At 35.0% G+C, this 24,402-nt stretch overlaps 1 protein-coding gene across 2 annotated transcripts in view; it reads right to left on the bottom strand.

Annotated features, from left to right (window-relative positions):
- The window catches only part of DGKB (diacylglycerol kinase beta), a 597,575-nt gene that overhangs the window by 133,383 nt on the left and 439,790 nt on the right, over positions 1 to 24,402 (bottom strand). For both annotated transcript variants that reach the window (XM_045827955.1, XM_045827954.1), the window contains exon 23: positions 22,321 to 22,516. In XM_045827955.1, coding sequence (XP_045683911.1) covers positions 22,321 to 22,516 — 196 coding nt within the window. The remainder of the gene's footprint in view (positions 1 to 22,320; positions 22,517 to 24,402) is intronic.

Below are 24,402 nucleotides of genomic sequence, written 5' to 3'. Positions count from 1 at the left end.
TTTGGGATTCCTCATAAGTGAAAATTGCCACTAGCTTCAGGGACTAGAATGTCTCCTTGGCAGTGGTCTAATGGATTGCATAGTTATAATTTCAAGGCTCTGATTTGACAATGATCCAATCGTAGTAGTGATCACCACAGTCATTTCAGGTTTCTCATTTTATAAGACAAAAATTAGAAAGCAGAAGCTTCTATAGTAATTGCTACAGCTTGACCAGTTCTTTTATTTAATTTTATTTCTTTTTAGAGAACTACTGGTTGCCTCTTACACACCCTCAACCAGGGACTGTTCCACATCTGCCCTGCCCAGGAATTGAATCAGTGAGCGGCCTTGCAGAATGATGCCCAACCCACTGAACCATACCAGTCAGGGTGCTTGACCAGTTTTTCACAGACAAGATTACTAGGTTGCCAGCAAGTCTGAGTTTGTTTTTGAAGTAGTATGTATTTAATGCCAATAGTATGTATTAGTACCCAAGTGATTAATGCCATTTTGTATTGGAATAGTACACAGCAAAAACAGATGAACTTCCAAGGGTTAAAGAGAATGAATGAGACCTAGTTTAACTCTAGGACTTAATTTTGAACATGAGATTTCTGCATCTAGTTGGCCTGAAATCTCTGATATGTTTTCTTCCTTTCTTACTTTCTTAGAGTTGCTATTCCCAAATTGGATTTAAAAATTAATTCTAAAGCAGTTAAATTTTTTGAGAAATTATTTGCGTATTTGGAATCATTTAGCTTTATCCTAATAGCAGTGAGTCTCTCTGTCTTTATGTGAGTAAACTGATGCTATCAGTAAAGCAAGGAAAAGAAGTTAAACAGACTGGTATCAGTGAAAGGTTTAATAAAGTACAAAACTAAAATAATGTAAGCAAGAAGGGAATTAAAAATATATTAGGAAAAAAACAGAGAAGTTATAGGAGGAATTAATGATTCTACATTTGATTTCTAAAAAGGGGCTGATAATGTTGCAAGAGTTTGGCTGGGGGTTAAAAACATTGATTGGTTTTTATTAGCCAATATTTATATTAATAAAATATACACAGGTAAGACATTAGCTATTAAGTTATTATATTATGTTCATATTTGGGGTCTCATCATGTGATATGTTTTCTCTAAATTTTGGGATAACTCAGTTGATAGAGCAGAGAACTGAAGCAAAATCTTCAGGGATCTCATGGCTCCATACTTCAGAACTAGGCCTATAGTTTTCTTTCTAGAATCATTTTGTATTTTGTAAACCATATTGGTTTGGAGAGAAGTGAGTTGTTACTCTTATTTGGCTACATAACCACTTTGTGAGTTTTGGTATTATTTTAAAAGATGAGTCATTTTCTTCAATTGTAAAAGGTTGCTTTTTATGAAGGTAAGCATTCATGTAACTCTGTGGTGTGTACAAAGTTAGTCTTCAGCCTCATGTCTTTCCTGTCCTATCCCAATTTTTTCATAAATAATCATTTGGCTAATACTGTGTGCCAGGAGTCCAGCTCAATACTGGAAATATAGGAGGAAACAAAATAGATAAGTTCCCTGGCTTCATGGTGTTTACAGTTCTGTAGCAGAGAAAGAAATAAAAGCTAAAAGTAGTCAGGCAAATAAATAGTTAATTCCATAGTTTTATACTGAGATGCCTGTGGCTCCTCCATGTACCCTGTGGCCCTATTAGAAACCTAGAATAAAATGAAATTTTTCTCTTCTTTGCATAAAAAACTCATCCTTCTTATTCAAGTCTCAGCTTAATACCATGTATTTTCTAACTTCCCTATATCTTCAACCAGATTTGGTACTCATAGTATGTATTCTGTATCACCAGTACTTCCCAATCATAGCTTTGTCCATACTTTATTATAATTACTCTACTAATTACTAATTACTCTATAATTACTCTTCTTTTCATTTTCTTTTGTTTAGATCTACCACATTGCTTGGCACATAGTATTAATACAATAATATTGTGGAAAAATGAATGAATAATAGAGTAATATGCTCTATTACTCTATTATATGATAGGGCTATACTAAGAATCTAACCTAACAATTATCATCATTATCTCAAACTATACCGCCGTTCAATATCTAAAAGAGGATAATGTTAATATAAAAATGCTTACAGTCATTTAATATTTTCAGACTTTAATTAAAGTCTTCCATAGAAAATGATACACTGTTATACGCTTTCATCTAAGACATTTAATTCTAGTTTTAACATATTTCTAATATATGACTGGCCATATTAATTGAATAGTCAAATAACAGTAAAAGGTTAAAGACCAGAGGATGTTCTAAATGAATCATGAACAGTTGGCTGCTATATATACATATTAAAAAAGGACAGCTGGAACTTCTGAGGATTAAAGACATCTACCTATATGTGTACAAATAAAATACACATCTTTACTATATACAGTACTAAATGCCAACTTATAGGTCAGCTAATCTGTGGAGAAAAATTCAATATCAGTAGTTAATATAACAGTAATGTGAGGGATTTAAAACAAGGAATTTGTTTCATTTACATGTTGCTAAAGAACTATATCCACTGTGCTTTTCTCTGAATACCATATTGCATTACTGAATTTATTTATTTTTTAAATCATAATATCTTCCTGAAAATTTTATGTAAGATATTATTTTTTGTTCTAAATCATTCAAACATTCCTATATTGACATCCATAAATTATGTGGAAATTTCCTTAAATTTAGCTCAGTAATTTTTTTAATGAAAAACTTTGAAATAGGACCTTTTCCCGATGTGAGGAGTACTACGAACTAATTTTAACAAATTTCAGTAAAAAAACCGCAAAAAATTGGAGTATCTCATTTTTTGAGATAATCTATTTTTGTATACCTCATGTACATGCATATGCAAAAGTAAAATAATAATACTGTTTATGTAATTTTATACCAGGCTTTCTTCCTCTAATTCCACATCATGAACATTCTCAAATGTTATTAAAATCATTCAATTATATTGCAATATATAAATGTATCAAAGCAATATGTTATACACTTTAAATTTACACAGCATTACATGTCAATTACATTTCAATACATAAACATATAAAGTGAAATCATAAATGTAAACTAAACTATTTTACTTTATAATTTTAAATGATTATATCATGATTAATTTAACAATTCCCCTGAATTTTGACATAAATGTAATTTCTTATTATATAATAAATAGAGGGTACAGCAAAAGTAGATTTATAGTTGGACATGGAGAATATTGCAATAATTAATAAATAACACAAGAATAAACTATGATTTACATATAGCTATAAACTTACTTTTGCCCCATTCTGTATATTTATATATAAATAATTTCTATGCCATAATTCTTAGATTTATTTAAAAATGTTTACTAAATTAAAGAACTTAAATTATTTTCCTATAGAATATTTCTAATATTATCATACTATTCAATGGTATAAAAACATATGTTCAAAAGGAGAGCTAAATTGCAAATGTAATTTTTCTTTTAATCACAAATATCTTTGCCAAATCTTATAACCATAGAGTTATAAAAGTGATATTGAGGTATAAACATTTTTAACATGTTGATTGACTGGGTGAGGGTATAAAATTAGTTACAAGACCACAAAAGTTAAACAATAGTTAAAAGCTATCAGGTGAAACTCAGGAACAAATATGAAACTGCAAGTTTTAAGGTAAATAAAGAAAAAATGTATGAGTTATATTAGAGATATGAGAAGGAGCTGGGAACTATTAAACCTGTAAGACATTTAAGAGAAGGAAATCTTCAGAGACTGTGTCAGGGTAGAATAGGGTCTTGTTTCTAGAATAAACTGAAAATGTAGGACACATTCTTCTTTGTTCTACAAGTAGGTCTCTAACAGTCTAAGTACTTGTTCTACTATTTGAGATAAATGGTCTGAATTTCTTCTGCTTGAAAATTTGTTGTAATGTTGCTTCCTTTGCAGCATTATTGTCAGAATTAAATGAAATGATCTGCTAGATGCAGAAGCATTATCTCTCTTGTTCACCACATGTCTTCAGAGGCTAGCACATAGTAGATCTTCAATAAAAATTGTTAATGGCTTTGCGTTACAGCAAATACTGCACTGATTAAGCACTGATTTCGGACAAAAAGTGAATGCAGAGGGTTTCTTCTATAAGATTGGGATCCCTAATCTTCTGCTGCCAGAGAGCAAGGAGAGGAAAGGACCAGACCTGGCACTTAATTGTACAAGCAGCAGACTTCAGGGAAGTCTCCTATTCCATGATCAGACTCTGAGAGTTGTGATAGTGATGTATGGATGTCTGGATAAATGTGATACAGAAATTCAATCTCCTAGATTCCCTTCGGTCCTGTCAAAGTGGCTCAATCCTTCTTTTTACCAGATGGTATCTTTCACACGCCCACTAAAAAATCATGGAGAAACCTGAAAAGATGCAAATTTCTTATAAATAACCCTTGTCCTCCCACAGGATTTGCTGTCATCACTTATCCCGACAACCAGACAAATATTAAGGGTCAAATACTAGCACAGTCAGAGCAGGGATGCTAAGAGAAGGGAGGAGACATTTTTAAGTTGAAGGAGGATCTGCAGAAGCTAGGAGAGTGATCCTGAGGGTCCTTGGCAACAGGTCACAGAATATACACTTAGATAAAATAGTTAGTTGATACGGGGGCACTCTCCTGTGACACAGAATTTAAAATCCTGGCACATATACTAGGAGATGGTGTGCACAGATGCTAGGCTGGTTCTTAGAAGCTTGGAAAAATATAGCACCCATGCTGAGGGAGGCAGAATTTCTAGAGCTGCCATGGAACATAAAGGAGGAAGCAATCAAATGGTTCAGTGTATTGAGCATGCCTGACCGGTGTGAGGGAGGAACATATATGTAAAGCTAGAAACACTGCCAGGTGTATAACCTACACTATAGTCCACTGGGCACTCCATTAACAAAACAATAAGGAACGTGCTAGGAAGAGGGACATCAGTATCCTTGAGAAGCACAGTGAGAGTAGTCTTTTGTAGGCTGGATAGGAGATGACATCATAGAACTGGGATTCCTGATAAAAAAATGGTAATAATATAATATCTAATTAATAGATACCAAGAGGTGGCACATAATAGCCAGGAGAAAGTTAGGTGTAATTAGTACAATAAGCAGGAAGACTGGAGTTGCTAATACAGGGTATAACCTAAGGAAAAAAACATGGAGTAAACACATAGAATATGGAGTTCCCAGAGGCAAAATAGGGCAGCCATCGAGAGTGTTATTTAATCCATAAAACAAAAATAAATAAAGAATGAATGACCCAGAGGCTAAGGGCAACTTTACATCCACTCCTTCTTCTACCTGCCTTTTCCCTCTTCCCCCAAACACCCTTTCTTGCCTAGGGTCTAGACCTGAGTTGATCTTCAGATTTTTGTTTGGAGACTACTTGCTGAAGGATAAGAAAGAGCTCTAATAGGATGGACCTAGCAATACTATGAGAGTATCATGTAGTAATTACCCAGTTCTTTCCCTAAGGGACCTAAGGTCATTGACTCAAGTGGATGTGCATTAGGTAAGGGGACTATCCAGAAGGTTTGAGGATTGTTGAATTCAACATCAAAACTGAAATTGCAGAAGAGGGTGAGTGGTGGTGGGGAGGGGGGAAATGCAGACAACTATAATTGAACAACAATAAAATAATTAAAAAAAATAAAGAAAGAAAGAAAAAAATGAAATTGGTACCCTGACACCCAAACTGATTCAATCGTTCCCCTAAAGCCATAGGGATCCAGATAAAAAATGGGAGTTTTGGCCTGAATCTGGCCCACAGTAGTTCAAAAACCCTGTCTGCCCCATCCCCAGAGGTCTTTTCCAAGATCTCCCAAAGTACTATTGGATTGTACATCCCTGGTAACTGGCAGATCTTTACATTGGTTTCTTGTCTTGTATATAAGACCTATCAATTATTGCCACCCACAAAGATTTAAAGAAGGGAGAAGAAGTAGTAGTCTCTAGCATAGTCCCATATGACAGTCTAGTACCTATTAAAAACAGGATGATTCATGGCATATGCCAATGGATAACTGTAAACATTGCCAAACTGTAAGCCCAAATTCATGTGTTTTACCAGATGTGGTAGTTTTTCTGGAGCAGGTTGCATAGCCTTCAGTGTGAGTACGTAGCCACTGAAATGGAGAATGTATTCATTTCTATCACTTTCAGAAAGAAGATTCAAAATCCATTTAAATCCATGGGGAATAGATACCAGTAAACGATAGGTGGGGTGTCCAACCTTTTGGTATCTCTGGGTCACCTGGGAGAAGAAGACTTGTCTTTGGCCACCCATTAAATACATTGTGACACGCAATCACAAAAAAATATCTCATAATGTTTTAAGACATTTCCAATTTTGTGTTGGGCTGCCTTCATAGCCATCCTGGACTGCATGTGATCCTCGGGCTACAGGCTGGACTCCCCTGCTAAAGTCTTAGTTGGAACTCTGTTAACTTTCTTGACCTCTGTTGTAATGTACTTGGAAGAACCCAACCAAGTCATAAGCTCAGAAGTCCATTGTAAAATGGAAGAAGTGATCTGGGTCAGGATTAGGAGGGCCAGAAAGCACAGCAACTCACAGGAAAAGGTGGCCCTGATCCCCAACCCTTCTGGGCCAGCACCTCTGTCTCATCTCCCTCCCACAACTCTTATGATCACACATCAGAGGCAAAAGCCTAAGCATGCTTCAGGATGGTTTGTCCTGTGTCTGTATGGATCAAAAATAGGCTGCAGTTTAGTGCAATGCCACTCAGGAACGGTGGCAAGGGGAAATTCTCCCAATGGGCAGAGCTCTGAGAAACATGCCTGGTCATCTTTTGTGTGAGAAGAGGAGTAGCCCAAGGTGAGAATGTACATGGGCTCATATGTATCTGGACAAGGTGTTCTAAAGATGCTTGTTTCTGAATTAAAGCAACGAGAACAAAGCTTGAAGATCTCTATATTGTAGACTAACACCCACCAGAGAGCTTCTTCCACAATATAATCTGACAAGAGAGAATGACTCTGCTGGTTGACAGTGAAATCTACATAAAATTGTCTTGGCCAAAGAATCCCTCTTTCTTTTTTTTCCCCCCCGAGAGTTTTCTATTTTTTTAAGATTTTATTTATTTAATTTTAGAGAGGGAAGGGAGGGAGATAGAGATAGAGAGAGAAACATCAATGTGCGGTTGCTGGGGGTTATGGCCTGTAACCCAGGCATGTACCCTGGGTGGGAATCGAACCTGCGACACTTTGGTTCGCAGCCTGAGCTCAGTCCACTGAGCTACTCCAGGCGGGGTAAAAGAACCCCTCTTTCAACAAGGGAAGTACAGTGACAATATATTATTACAAAATAATATACTGGTCCAGTTACTGCAGTCACCAAGAAAATGCTGAACTGACAGAAAAGTGGAATGCCTTTTAAGGACTTAGCCAAAGGATGAATCAGGAAATTATACCCTGAAAGTGTGAGGCACCACCCTTTAGACGCAGCATGCACCCTAAATTACTCACTATTGTATGGTGTTTGTTCCCAATAAGCAGGATGCGACAGAGTGCATATGATCAACAAAGCTTAAAATATTTACTCTCTGATAGAGAAAACTTTGCCTATTTTTAGTGTGAAATACCTAGTCCAGAAATAAATCAACATATAAATGAACACTTGAATTAAGATTATGTTACCACCAAGCAGTGGGGAAGGAACCTTTTCAATAAAAGGTGCTATTTATATTGAATAATGATATTAAAAAAAGTTATTCCTGACCTTGACCTTAAACCATGTCAAAAATCAATTTCATCTAAAAGTTAAATGAATTAAGTTTCTCAGAAATAACATGGATGTTAAGAAAGATAAAAAAAACTAACCACTAATAAAAAAACAATAATCAGAAACAAATAATTGATAACTTGGACTTCAATAAAGTTAAGATATTCTGATTTTCAAAAGATATCATTAATAAAGAGGCAAGCCACACAGTGGGAGAATATAGCTGCAATCCATAGAATTAACAAAATACTCTAGTTTTTTTATATAAAGATAGATAGGTAGATAGACAGATCCAATAAAAATAGAGGCAAGAGACTCTGAAAGACATTTCACAAAAGAGGATATGCAAATAACCTGGTCACATAAAGTGGTGCTCCACTTCATTAGTCATCAGTAACATGCATAATTAAAACATAATAAACTGGACTGACAAAGTTAAAAAGACTCACAGTGTCGTTGAGGACATCGAGCAACTGGAAGCCTCATCTTCTGATCGAAGAAGTGTAAATTGGTACAACCACTTGAAGCAGTGCACACTAAAGCTGAACTCACACATACCTTGTGACCCAGCAATTTAATCCCTCTGTCTGTAACCCCCAAAATACATACATACACATGCAGATATGCATCAAAAGACCTTTTACACTAAGGTTCCACAGCTCCACACTGGAAAATAAAACCTGTGTACCAGAATAATAAATACTATTCAGTAATGCAAATGTGTAATTAAAAAACACAGACATGAATGAATATATGCTATATAATTCTATTTATATGAAATTTCAAAACCAGAACAATTTATCCTTTTAATAGAAGTCAGGATATTGGGTAGGGTATGTGTTTGGGCAGCTTCTGTTGGGTTGGCAATGTTCTATTTCTTGATCTGAGAGAGGGGTTACATAGATGTGTTCACTTTTCTCTACAAATGTTATAGTTCTTTCAAGTTTTTAAAAGGGATAACACACAGAGGGACAGGGCATTGGGGATGAGAGGTCATGAAATGATATTTTAGAACACGGTCAGAGAAAGTATCTTCCAGGAGAGCATACTTTAACAGTGGCCTGAACGAAGCAAGGAGGAAACCATGTGAAACCACATTAAAGCAGAGAAGAAGATTCCAGGTGGAGTGCAAAGTGCAAAGGCTTTGAGATGGTATCTATTTGATTAGCATCCAAAAGGTCAACTGGGCTTGAGTAGAGTGAGTGAGGAGAGCAGCCACGAATCCAATTGGCTGGGCACATATTAAGCTACTGAATGAAGACTTATGTTTGCACTGACATTTTTGGTCCTAGCATGAGTGTTCTTTGTTATTTATCCATTAAAGGTGCATAGCACATTGTAAAATGGCTTTAAAAACCCTATCTACTTGACTTAGAAAGAACAGATTTAACATGAAAGTAAACAGCCCTGGCCAGTGTGGCTCAGTGGATTGAGCACCAGCCTGCAAACTGAAAGGTCACCAGTTGGATTCCCAGTCAGGACACATGTCTGCGTTGCGGGCCAGGTCCCCAGTTGGGGGCTTATGAGAGGCAACCAACTGAAGTATCTCTTGCACACTGATGTTTCTCTCCCTCTCCTTCTATCTCCCTTCCCCTCTCTCTAAAAGTAAGTAAATAAAACCTTTAAAAAATGAAAGTAATCAATTTGCTCATTTTAAGAGCTGAATCCCATTTCACTCAATCATTAAAGTTTTGTCTATCCTACACAATTTCTAATGAAGACTGAAACCAGTCAATCAAGAATATAGTTAGGATGAGAAAACAAGTGTTAATAAAAGCATAATACGAGGTCTGTTCAGAAGGTATCCAGCCATGCAATATGAAAAACAGAGACATTTATTGAAGAAGATACAAGAAACATTGTACATAGGGCAATGACACTTCAATCCCCTTCAAAGAAGGTGCCTTGGGACTTCACACAGTTTTTTCAGTTGTCATCAGCTGCCACATTGTATTTTCCTGAAGGTCTAGATGGTCTAGAATCTCTTCCTTTTCAAAGGTGATTTTTAATTTTGGGAAAAGCAAGAGGTCACAGGCACCAAATCTGGGCTGTAGGGGGGTTGAGTCACCTGGGTGATTTGGCGTTTCACAAAAAAACTCTGCAAGAGACATGATGCATGAGCGGGTGTGTTGTTGTGATGAAGTTGCCCATCACCAGTTACCAATAGTTACAGCCTTCTGAATCTTCTGAACAGTTTCCACGGAGGAATGTGCAAGCTTAATGCAAACATTTGGTGCAGATTTGTTGCTCTTGCTCAGTCATTTTGAGTCTGAAGGCCACACAGTACACATGCTCACTCAATGACACATACCGCCCCACTGACTAGTACAGTGAAATTATCATTGTTCACACATGCACATTCCAGCTCACTCTCCTTGGCTGCCAGCTTATATCAATGTTGTGCAAACCATTCTCGTCACATTAATAAGGGTTGGACTTTTTCCAGACAGACCTTGATGTTCATACACTGATCATTTATGAAAAAAAGAGTTATATGCACATTTTATATGCACATATGAAAGGCTTATACAGAGATAATGCAAGACTGAAGATGTGATACCACCAACAATGAAAACAAAACAAAAGAAAGTCACTCTTTAAAGGAACATATTTTTCTTAAAGACATAATTTTCTCTAGCAATGTCCATGAGAGCAGCCAATGAGATTTGAGACCACTGAAACTTATTCTCAGATAGCAAAAGGGTATGAACCATGATAATACTTTCTATGCTTTGTGAAAACCTCAACATCCCACCTCTAACTCTGTGAGAATTTTTCTTTTTAATTTAAAAATAGTAGCATAAACATCACCACCAGCACCAAACAACACATACAACAACATTAAAATAAAAATTCAAGGTCTGCAATCCATGCAGAAAGCTTTCCTGAGAATTCTGAATGACCTACAATGAGTCTGTACCCCTGCTGTCTAGAAAGAGTTGTTCAAAAGCAGGAGGCACCAAACTTTAAATAAAATCATAGAACTCCTTCAACCTTCTCTTTCTTACTGAGTCTATGTTAAATGGCTGTAAATCTTGTTGACAGTGATTGTCACTTCTATTGTTCCACAGTCAGCACTGGCTGGAAGAGTTTTGCAGCCTAGCTAGGGCCCATAACCTGTCCCCTGTCTCCCCTTACAATTTATTTTCACCCCAGCAGGCAGCATCTCACAATGGCATCCATTTGTTAAGTAGCTTGTACTTTTCCATTCAATCTACTTTAGAGATGGCTCTTATAAGCAAGTCTGTGTAAATCACAGGTAATGCACCCTGAAGAGAGAAAAATATATTTAAGAACAGCAGGTACTATCTGAATTGACTGCTGGGATGACTTGACCTCTGTTGCAAAACCTCTGGGAGGTAGTGATGGCTCATGGGCTTATGTGGCTCCCAGGCCATCAGTACAGAGGCCACCACAGTCTTAAAATCTTTGAAAGATCGTGAGAGATGGAAGATGTGCAACCAAAGGGAATGCAGAAAGCAAACACTGCCTTTTCCATGATTTACCACAGAAGAAACTAGCTGGCATAAACAAAATATTTCAATCATTCTCACACCAGGAGTCAACTCTGTTTTAATCAATTCTTATTGGTACACATATTCTAATGGGATTTTGTCCCTTTTGGGGAAGGGAAGATAAATAACTGTGTTGATTCAAAGATGGATCAGACTGTAGTCAGTATCTAATTCCTCATCAGTTCTCATTTAAAGATTTCAAGTAATAGAGTTTTTCAGAACAGATTTTTTTCAAAATTTGAAATATGGATCCCATTTTATACATCTATGGTGACATAATTAATTCCTAGAAGTCTATTGTTTGCATAGCTAGAGAATAAAGTCCAAATTTTTGCCTTCTCTCTTACGAATGTGGGCCAAAAGTTGGAAGTGCTTTACATGTTCTACACTTGATCTTAGCCAAAAGGCCAAGAAGCGATCACTTTACATATTCTACATGGTCTTGAGAATATTTTTAGGTTGATGGGATAATAATAAAACCATGTAACATTTCTATAGTATATGTTTATTTGAAATGCATTGAGATGTATTGGTGTTTCAGGGTTCTTAGGCTATAATCGTAGCAGTGGAATTGCTGGGTCAAAACGAAGTTCCATGTTTAGTTTTCTGAGAAAATTCCATAGTGTTTTCCACAGTGGTTGCACCAGTCTACAGTCCCACCCATCGTGCACTAGGGCTTCCTTTTCTCTACAACCTCTCCAACCCTTGTTGTTTGATGCTTTGTTTATGATGGCCATTCTCACTGGTGTGAATTGGTATCTCACTGTGGTTTTAATTTGCATCTCTCTGGTGGCTAGTAATGCTGAGCATCTTTTCATATGTCTCTGGACTCTCTATTTGTCCTCCTTGGAGAAGTGTCTGTTCAAGTCCTTTGCCCATTTTTTAATTGGGTTGCTTGTCTTCTTAGAGTGGAGTTGTGTGAGTTCTTTGAATATTTTGGAGATCAAACCCTTGTCTGAGGTATCATCAACAAATAAGCTTTCCCATATGGTTGGTTCTCTTTTAATTTTAATGCTGTTTTCTTTAGCCGTGCAGAAGCTTTTTATTTTCACAAGATCCCACTTGTTTATTCTTTCCTTTATGTCCAATCCAAAAGAACCTACATACCCCAGTGTTCATAGCAGCACAATTTACAAAAGCCAAGTGCCGGAAGAAACCTAAGTGCCCATCAGTAAATGAACAGATCAAAAAATTATGGTACATTTACACAATGGAATACTATACAGCAGAAAGAAAGAAGGAGCTCCTACCCTTTGCGACAGCATGGATGGAACTGGAGAGCATTATGCTAAGCAAAATAAGCCAAGTGACGAAAGACAAATACCATATGATCTCACCATTAATAGGAACCTAATCAACAAAACAAACAAGCAAGCAAAATATAACCAAAGACACTGACATTAAGAACAAACTGACAGTGACCAGAGGGGGGGGTGGGATAGTGGGGGAAATAATTTCAGGAACAACTATAAAGGACACATGGACAAAAACAAGGGAAGGTGGAAACAGGGGAGAGAGGTGGGGATGGCTGAGGTGGTGGGGAGGGGTGGGAGGAAAAGGTAGAAAATTGTACTTGAACAACAATAAAATTCAAAAGTATTTAATAAAATAAAAAATAAATATTTTCAAATGAAAAAAAATGAAAGAATATATGCATCCCTAAAAAATGTGTTGAGATGTATAAATTAGACTGTGAGGTTAAAAATTCATAAATAATTATCTCCATTTATACAGATTAGAAAACAGACGTGGCCAAGCTAATAACTGGCCTGAGGTCACGTGTCTTTATACCACAAAATGTACAGGGTGGGGCAAAAGTAGGTTTACAGTTGTTTGTGAAACAGTTTGTTCTTGTATTATTGTTTATTAAATACTGTCTTATTTTCCATACAAACAAGTGTAAACCTACTTTTGAGCCATCCTGTATGATGGCCATATAATTATAGTCTAGAGAACTAAAACTAAAGCCTGCTTGGAAGAAATTGACTGGCCTGTCAAGAGTGGCTGCTCAGAGGCTGCTGACTTGAAAGAACGTCAGAGGAAGACAGCCTGGAGTGACTCGAGAGTTCTGTGTCAGAAACAGTGTGATATTAAGTTCCTTGTTTTCTTTCTTCACATGAAATATGATAACTTCCACTTATAATTCACCTCATAGGAAGGTATAAACACCCCCGAAAAAGAAAGAAAAATCACTATAATATAGACACCACCACTGTATGATAAACTTCAAAATTCCAAAGATACAAGATAGTAATTGTTCTCACAATTACAAAATGATAATTATATGTCATAATAGAGATGTCAGCTAACATGATGGTAATCACATTGCAATGTATAAATGTATCAAATCAACACTTTGTATACATTAAAGCTACACAATGTTGTATGTCAATTATTAACTCAATTAAAAATGAAAACAAAAGTATCTTGCACATATAAGGTTAATACAGTATTGGAACAAAATTTTCCTACAGACCTTCAGAAGCTTCTGTCTTCTGATCTATCACTAGTTATAAATATGTTAAAATGGTCAACCAAGAGAGTGGGTAGTTTAGTTAATGTGGCAGAGTCTTCTGATCTGGAGGAGGAAGAGTGATGAGATTTCAAGAATGCAGTATTCACAAAGGATGATGTGTGGTAAAGAGAAACAAAGGGAGCCAGAAAAGAAGGAACTCTCTTCCTCCTACCTATTTGTATCCTCTTCTCTTGGGATAATGGGATAATGATTTGTAGTTTAGAGAACACTATTCTCTCACACTGTTCTGCTATTAAAAATAAAGTCCCTTTTCCTTCCTACTAAAGCAATGCTTTGCTTTCCTGGTATTCTGATAGGTACTTTCAAAATAATGTGTTCAAAGGATGTTTTCTTCCATGTATCATTTTGATACCTGTATGTCCATAAGCCTTTCCTCATTAATGAAGTCAATGTATATGCTCACAGACTCAGAGACACATCTGTCACTACATGTATATGATCAGGACATTTGGGTATGTACTAGTAAATATCCTGATTTATTAGTCTACTAGAGAGGTTTAGAATGTCAGACTTAAAAAATTACTCAATTTAATGCATAAACTATTTATTTTATTTTTGTTTGTTTGTAATATTTTGAATAACTGAATATTTTCTCTAACTAGCAAAAGAAGCTCAATTTCAGTATGTACTATAAACAGGACATTCATTGTTTCTTCAAGAATAAAAACACTGTTATAGTTCCTTGTTAATTGCCAACTTTTGTATAAATGTTTCAATAAAAAGTAGTGTTTACAAAGGTAACATATAAAACTTTTAAAAATCAAACAGCAAAATGAAAACAAAAGAAAGAGCAACAGAAATCCAAAATAGTCTGTATTAAAACAATTAAAATTAAAACTTTATAGGATCTTTTTAAAGAAATAGATTTCATTATAAAAGGAAGAGAAAATACAGCATCTAGCACAAATTAATGCCCCTTTTTTGTCAGAAAATCTTTAACTACAAAATCATAAGCATGTAATTCTATAACATAATAATATCATACTTAACCATATGATATTACATTTTGGGTGAAATGTTCAAATTAAAACTATAAATTATTACACCCATATTATTACCCTGCCAACCACATTCAAATAGGCCTTACTTTTTCCAGACCCTGTATATTAATGAAGAATTTAAAAATAACGCCTAACTACAAAAAAATGTGCAAAACCTCAGATTCACCTTAAACTCAAAAAGCAGTTGCACACTTTTAAAATGATACATGCAGATCAATTTATTTCTTATCTTTTAGAGCTCTTCAAATATTACACACATTCAAAATTCCTATTTAAATTTTATATAATTACTACCTTTTAAAAATCAAATAGTGTTTCATAATTTTATACTGGGTAAAAGATGTGTTGATTTCCTGCTTTCCACTAGCCTTGCTAGATGTCCTGGCACTTCAGTCTTGGCCAGGATGATTTAAGAAAAGACTAGAATATAAGGACTCTTAGGGAAGAAAGTACTTATGGTCAAGTATAGAAAGTTGGCAAAACCATCAACAATTAGTATGGTCTTTCATTACTGCTCAAGGACTTGCAAGAGAGATGCAAGGCTTAAGTGTTACTTGTCTATGACCGTGGATAGCTTATTTCACAGCACCAACCTGTCCAAATATGAGGCGATGTGCCTTAGACTGGTTTGCTTCTTTTTTTAAAAAAAAGTATTTACTTATTTTTGGAGAGAGGGGAATGGAAGAAGAAAGAGATGGAGAGAAACATTGATGTGGGAGAGAAACATCAATTGGTTGCTTCTAGCAAGCCCCCAACCAGGGGCATGGCCCACAACCCAGGCATGTGCAATGACTGGGAAGTAAAACTGTGACCTTTTGGTTTGCAGAGGCAGGAGGGCTAGACCTGTTTTCTTCAAAGTAATGTTTTGTGCACATGTCTCTTTTTAATTTTGAAAATACATAAATCTCATAAATCTTTCTTGCAATAAATCTAAAACTGAAATGTTCTTTGGTATTGGTTGACTTTCTCTGATTATTTTTCAAACAACATACTCTGAAAATTTGAATGTCACACATTCGGTAAGAAAATATGCCTTATGTAATTTTTTGGATAGAGAAGTGCATATTCTCAAGCATCAATAGGGAAAAATGTCAGTATGCTAATGACTTTAACTATTAGAAGAGACATTCATTTAAATCATTGTGTATAAAAAGATCCTTACTTTGTTATTCAATATATTTTGAAAATATTGTTATGTTTGTTTCATTCACTGAAATTAAGTTCTACAAATAGCAGCTGATTCTTTCATTTAATCAGAACCAAATTACTAATTTCAGTATTAATGGTTAGCTTTGACATGTTTAAAAAGGGTAGAAGGTACTTAATAGACCTGTCTTCAACCCTGAAATGAGCAACTGTTCAGGGAAATGAAATTGTTGAAAGATACATTTTTTTCTGTGAATCTGTGAAATATAATATAATTATTCTCTTTTAATGAGTCTCTCAATGAGGAACGATATTTCAGAGCTTGCACAGGTAAAATATAATGATGATTGAAACAGCTTTGTAAATAAAAGGATGAAATGAGATTGTTATTTTGTACCATATTATGGGATAATTAGAATAACAGTGTGGCATTCATCAGGCATTTGAACTTTCTCAAAAAAGCTCCCTAGGGCTTATTTAAATTAGTCATGTTTATCCATGGAGATTTTTAGTCTTATTTCAAATGACTGTCACCTTGTTACATTCAGGCCTCAATCTTTAGCTTATTCTGATTAACAGCTGCAATTTACAGGAGCCAATAGACCCTTCCTAAAACACCCTCCCAACCCTGAGTTTGTAAATCCACAGCCTATCAAAGGAAGAGCCATAGAAATGTTTTTATTAAACCAGAAACAATTATTCAGTGTGGAGAAAATGGTGATCTTTATGAATCTCTATTGATTTCCACAAAAACAGAGTTGGCTGGATATAGTCCAAGAAGCTACCATTTATATGTTAAGTAGCCCTATGTATACACGCACACACACACACACACACACACACACAAAGACTATTCATGAAAACAACATTCATGGCAATAGAACTCCAGTGGTTATTTGCCTTGGCTAACTCAAAATCATACAGCTCAGACAAAATTTATATAGTAGATAGTGGGATTTGACTTTTTTTAAGACTACCTTTGCTCACTACTGGACCCTCTGGCACCATCTGGTAGTTAGAAAAACATCTGCAAGGAGAACAAGGTGTTAGATTGTAGTGGTTTCATAACATGCATTAAGGTTACCAAAAAAAAAGTAACTTAAAAATAGAGGCAAAATAAAAGTCTAACATCTCTCCTGGTAAGACTTGAAATCTCTGAATAAGATGCCATTCCACAATTGGTACAAATGACGTTTAATTCTTACTGAGATCATACTTTTTCTTGTTTAGTATTTTCTGCCTTGATGAAAATATAGCTTTTAATACCAATAGAAAAAATGAAACTATGATTTATGTTGAACAATTTATGTAGTTGATTTCATGTGGTTTTCACAGTTCTTTAATGTTTACTATTTTTTAAAAACTCCTCCCTAATTTGTTATCTTATGTTCTGATTATAATGCAAATTATTTTAAGTTCCCTGGGACACATTTATTACATGAGCTTCAAATCATTACCCTCAAGTGGCAAGATTACTATAGGGCTTTATGGAACCTCTATGCATGGTCTTATATTTGGAAACTTCATGTGACTAATATTGGAAAGCATGCTTTACGAGTGTTATTTAATTAGTTGAGGCTAGTATACCAACCAATATTTAACTTGAAAATATATTTTATATTTCCACCACTGCATAATTTAAATTTACTTAAATTTATAATTCAGTCTTAGTCTGTGTAGATGACTTGCCATTATTTTAAACATACTTAGAATTGGATACAGTGTCACAGAAACAAATAAGATGGTCATTTTATCGCTGATATAGGACATTAACATTGTAAAGAAAATGACCCATTAAAACATTTTTATTTTTCATCCTTCTCTGAAGTTACAGTTAAAATCAATAGCTAGAAATGTAGAGGTTCTCAAAACAGTATTAGCATTTTGAAAATAAGGTATTTTTCCTCAGATGTCAGAGGGGATAATAGCTAAGCCTTAATTTAAAACCTCAAGTGAACAAATTCCTTTTCTTCTTCCCTTGCATCTATTAAATTGATTGCCAAATCATATATTTTTCAATATGTGGCTGTCACTAAAAAATCATTTTTCTCAAGCTTTCTCAGGTTCAGCAGTGAAATCAAGTTGCTCCTAATTCTGCTTTTCCTACCTACCTAGTCTTTGGAATTTCTACATTTTCCTAATTTTAACTTGTTTTCAAGAAAAAGCCTTTAATAGAAATGATCTTATTTATGGAATTATAATAAAATACAAATTTCCCATTAAAGTGATTGCTTATCCAAAATGATTTTGAGGTCTTATCAATCATATGTTTAAAAAACATACAATTATAAACTCATTTTGAGACAGCTCCTTAAAGTTTACTAGATAGCTAATGGTTAGATCTATCTATTTTCAACAAATGAATTTATCAGTGCAGTAGTACATTCATGTATTTTTGTGAAATGAAACATCTCAAACATCATGATCTTTTTTCAATAGTTTTAATATACAGGTATAATAATGCAACATGAAATCCTTTTCTTGTTTCTAAATTTAACTGATTTAATCACTGAATTTAAATGTTTGGAAATTGTTCTGCTTGCCGTTGCTTGAATGCCAAACACATCATCTACAGTTCTGAAATGAATTTCACGGTTATATTTAGACACCCTAAAACACTGACTTCTAAATTACCCTAAATAACCCACAGTAATATCTTGAATGGTTTGTAATAATGGATGAAAAATGTCCATTTCCGACAAACTATAGTTATAGTCAGATAACTATAACTATTACAAGGTACAGAAAGGGTTGGGGTCTAACTATGTACATACTCTTTGTACTTCCATCCAACACACAGCACATGCATTAACCTCAGCACATGCATTGTTCTAGGCAACACAACACACAGCGCATGCATTATCCTCAGCCCCTCGCCATCCCCATTTTAAAGACACGATATCAGAGCCAATAACTTTATTTATCTTCCAAGGCAAAAGGAATTCAAGTTTTGTAATGCTTTCACGGATACCAACTCCTTTACTCTCTTTAATCACTCTGACCTAAATTGACATTTCTTCCCTACTTCCCAGTCTCAATAGATTCAAATCATTTTCAATCAATTGAAAATAAGGGGAGGAGGAGCAAGTTGAGAGGAGGTTATTTTTGACTGATAACACAATTTAAATATCTGAGAGTAATTAATACGACAAAATATTATTTTATCAGATACACTTTAGGATGTTTTTATTAGTTTTTATTATTTCAAAATATGGCAATAATGAATATGACCCTCTGAGGAATTTAAGAGAACATCTGAAGAACTGCAGTTATAACTCAACAGAATACAGTTTGAAATATAATGGTTTAGCTGAAGGCCTTTATTTCTTTTAAAATGCAAATATCTCTACTTTCATCTGCAATCAGTCATTTATACATTAATGTGAATAAATTTATTATACATCTTGCTGAGGCTTAGATTTAATTCAGAAGAGGGGGCAGTAAGGATGAACTCAGCAACTAAAACAAATGGGGAAGACTGACTATTCAGATCACTGGAAACTTACCTTGCCTGCCTTACGATTTGGCTCAAACACCTGCTGTCTATACATAATACACTCATTTGTGTTTTCAGAGAGAGATAAAACAGTGGAAGACAAACCCACTAAGAAAACAATCTATGGCCCTGACTGGTGTGGCTCTGTGGGTTGAGCACTGTCACCAGAAGGTTGCCAGTTGGATTCCCAGTCGGGCACATGCCTGGTTGGGGGCGTGTGAGAGGCAACTGATCGATGTTTCTCTCCCTCTCTTTCTCCCTCCATTCCCCTCTCTCTGGAAATAAATAAAATTCTTTATAATAAGTCTACTGAATTAGAGGAGTGTGAATGTGAATACATTTCCAAATTATATCCAACCAAACAAAAATGGACTCAAATTAGTTATAGATATGCTTCTGTTGCCGCTCACACATGACCTTCAAAAACTCTAATTTTTATTGTTTTTCTCCATGTTTCTGCTGAGAATAAGTATTCTTAAGTCACAAACCCTATAGCTTTCCACTTTCTTCTTTCTGAAGTTTATGAAAACTAGGTCCTAATAGTTCTGCAGTAGACAGCAAGAAGATACAATGGGGAGAGATACTCTTTCCTATAAAGTTACGAGCACTGATAGTCTATGGGAATAGTTCTGGCTGACTTGTCTGTGCTTTATTCCAAATGGATATCCTTGAAAGAAGCTTACAGAAGGGAAGAGCGAGAACAACAAATGGTATGTCTGCAGTGGCTGCATAGGGCTGTGCACATGGTTGTTTGGTAAAGCATAGCTATGAGTCTTTGAACTTTAATAGCTCAGTGGTTATTGAACAATGAGCAGTTAAGCACTGAGAATCAATTCAGATATGAAACTGTAATATCCACATTCAAAGGACATGGCAAGTACTGGTGTATAGTGACCAAATAGAAAAATCTTTCTGGAAATTAGTATATGTAGTATTTAAAACTTTTGCAATTGCTATGTAATATAGCAATACTATATTAGGGACTCTGCTTACCTAGGGAGAGAGCCAAGCTTTTTAACGTTGATCTTAGTATGGTCCTTGAACTAATTTTATGACTTAGAAATTTATATTTAAATATAATATTGACAATAATAACTCTCTTAGAAATTAATAAATATTCCTAATTGCATTCATTTTAAAATTTATATGCACATACCTACTAATTTTTCTATGTATTTCTCCTTTAAAAATATTTTCTCCATGTTTTCATGTATTCATTCAGAGCACAAAGAATTTTAATTAATTTTGTATAAACTTGCTTGCATTAAATTACACTACTTTTGAAGTTATCTGATTGACTAATCAGATAAAAAGACAAATACCATATAATTTAACTTATATGTGGAATCTAAAGAACAAAATAAATGAACCAACAAAAGTGAAACAGACTCATAAACACAGAGAGTGGCCTGATACTTGCCAGAGGGGAGGGTGTTTGGGGGACTGAATGAAAGAGGTGAAGGAATTAAGGACTATACGTTGGCATTTACAAAATAGTCACAGGGATATAAAGTACAGCATAGGGAAGAGAGCCAATAATATCGCAATAACTATGTATGTGCCAGGTGGGTACTGGAAATACAGAGGGGAACACTTTGTAAAGTATATGATTGTCCAACAGCTATGCTGTATACTGGAAACCAAGACAAAATAATATTGAAAGTACTAAATCAATAAATTATACTACTTTTCAAGGTTTACCTTTTTAAGGTTACCTACACATTTAAAGGGCATCAAAAACTCCTGTCATTGGCAGGTGGTAATAAACACTTCTTTCCAGAGGATACCTAATACTTTCTCCATCAATGTGTCACTCTCAGAGTCACCAAATTCCACGTAACAGAAGGTTCTACCTACTACTGCAACTTTCATCGGACACCTGAAGACATCAAAACATAAAGTTCTTTCTTTTCACCATCAAACCTACCAACCACCCTCACATATTATTTATTAAAAAATACTCATTATTCTATTGGGTCGATAATAAGGCTATAACTTCACATTTTGTCTTTACACTGAGCTCAGCTAATATGTTTTCTTAGACGTCTGAATGTCATCAGTGGTATTGGGTAGATTCCGGAAGGCAAAGAAATACTATGCATAATATATATAAATCATTTTGACATGATCAACAATTAGAATATTACCAATTTGATACTTTTGTTTATAAAATTCATCAACAAGAGTTGGTTGCTAAGTCCCAATGTCAAATATGTTACAATGCAGTTGAAAATTCTGAGCCACAGCTATTCTACCATATTTTGTTAGTCCTTTGTCCTCTGTTTCCCAAGTTTCCTAATTGTTGTTATTAAATTTTAGAAACAATAGCAGCTGATAACTAAGATTTATTGTGGAATATTTAAACTTGCTATTATACATGGAACATAGAACAATAGCTTAATATAAGATACTTCATTGTCACAACCTGACTGAACAAAGCAAAGAATAAAACACCTTGTAACACAACCTTAGAAAAGCATTAGCTAGGCCCTTGTTAGAGCAACTCAAACATTCTGACCCAGACAATAACATTCCAGAATTTAATATACAATAGACACTATATTATGTTCCACTGAATTTCTACGTGTATTTGTTTTCTGTGGGAAGATATATATCCAAAGGAGAAAAAAATCCATGAAAAATATTTTTTTTGGAAAAATCCAAAAAAAAATAGATTCTACATGACTGTAGAATCTATTAAGATATAATTTTAATCACACATGCATATCAGATATTACAAAAAATACAACTGTATAAGTATATAGACTATAGTGTAATGGAAAACTCTTTAAATGTAACAGAGACTTTGAAAGCCAATTAAGAGAAACTTAACAGATAATGTTAGAAACCTTACCTTGACTTGCAAACTTCAACTCTTTGGCATCCGTGAGTGTGGTCCTTTTGTCAGCCCCTTTTTTCTCTATCCGGCGATGGCTTCTTCTTTTCTTAGACTCTCCCCAAAGATTGGATCCTCCATGCATGCTTGGTATATTCAAAATAGCAATTCCTTCCAGAGAGATGTTTATTAAGTCTATCTGTACTCCATCACACTGAGCAGTAAAAGAGAAAAGAACACATACGCTATTTTATCTTTCTTTTCTTAATTTCTCTTTTTGCATTTTGTTATCTTTTAATAAGAACTTTAAAACCCATCATCTTTTCCTTTCTAAATAAGCTTTTCAAGAACACTTAAATAGTTTCCCTAAATGTCAATATAAATAGAAAGTGGACACTCACATTAACCTGTTATTATTCATAGTCTTTAAAATTGATCAAACCGAATCATCAGTGTCTCTTTGTTTACAGAAAACCTTTGGGAGGGAGGCACGTTAGTATCTGCATATATAACACATCATAAATTTCCACTGTGTTACAAATAGGTTGGTTCTGCCAAGTATGGTCAAATTTTAGGTCAAAATCTAAATGATTGCCTCCTACTTAAAACACACTACAAAGCAATATTAGGGGAAAGTGAAAAAACAAAATTCATAATTCATGGTCTCACTTCTTGGGCAAAGAAAGAAGTGGCTTTTGCAACAGTTGAAGAAAGAAAAAGTACAAAACAACAATTGCAAGAGCTCTGAATTACATTAGTGTGTCCAGAGATGATATTTTGATCTAGATTAAGTTCCAAGTAACTGCATTAAAGGCAATGAGAGGCACAGCGGTCTAAACGAATACGGAGGACCAGGCAGGCTGAGGGAGGGAAACGCCAAGAGTAGCAGGAAACGCAATCACCAACCCATGCTTACTCTATAGCTGCAGTACAAATAAAAAAATAGAAACCATTAAGCAAGCAGATTTTTTCTTGTTTATCTGAAATATGAAACTTGCTAACAGACTATGCTTTGTGAGATTCAGAGTGGCCACTTTTCACATTTTTTGAATTTTCTGTTCATTTCCACTGATGGACCTGTGTGGAGAGTGACAAGGCTGTGCTGTATTTTTGGAGTTGCTCGTTTGTTCTGAGTTTTCTGAAATGGTAGTCATTACAAATATATCTCAGACATTGTTCTCCAGTGTTCTGTTATAAGCTAATATGAGAAGAGAGATGTAAACATACAACAGTTAGTTTTACAAAGAATTTTGTTAGGGCTCTATATTTCACAACTTGAAGGATATCTACAGTGAGATTGTTTTATGTGTCAGGTGTTATTACAGAAAAAAAAAAACCACCGTAGTAAATGTACCATTTTCTTTCTCATGATGATCATGATTTCTGAACCTAGAAGACATAATGCTACCCCAAAATGGTAAAAACGAACACCAAACAAATAGAAAACCTCCCCCCCACCACATTTTCCTGATCACACTGAACCTTAAACTGCATCTTGTTCACTAAAATATAAAAACTGTGAAATAAAGCATCACATCTTGAGCCTACTTGGCAGGGCTAGGAACAAATTCTGGAGAAGGTGCCAAGTTTTCATTCAATTTGTTTCAATGAGGGTGAAACCAAGGTCTGGAGGATGCCATTTCTCCCTCCAAGAAATGAGCGATTTTTTCCTTCCTTTTCATGTATTAAATGAAGATGATTTCTTTTTACTAAAGAATTCTACTCATGTGTATACTCACTTACCGCTATATATTCTAGATAAACAGATATTAATTTCATAATTAAAAGTAATCTTGTGTAAATACCCTGCAGGCCGCAATGAATCAAACACACACTGTGTGCCAGGCCTCCCACCGTCTTCAAGTGGAATGTACTGGCTGGATAATTAGATAGTACATATTTTTTAACCTTATTTGCATGCATATTATATCTTTTGCACACTGACAAGCAGCAGTAACAACAAAAGTCAGATTACCACAGGGAATTCCCACAAAGAAGTCTTCATTCCTTATAATTTGCAGCCTAAATTAAAATAATTTGATCTTTGACAAGGATGAAATGTCAAGCAGAAGGGGGTCCCCTACAAGCCATGGCCTGTGG

This window comes from Phyllostomus hastatus, unplaced genomic scaffold, assembly GCF_019186645.2.
Source record: "Phyllostomus hastatus isolate PE091 unplaced genomic scaffold, TTU_PhHast_1.1 phas_scaffold_78, whole genome shotgun sequence".
Lineage (NCBI taxonomy): Eukaryota > Metazoa > Chordata > Mammalia > Chiroptera > Phyllostomidae > Phyllostomus > Phyllostomus hastatus.
Note: the sequence above shows the minus strand (reverse complement) of the source record. Positions and strands in the feature narration are given on the sequence as shown.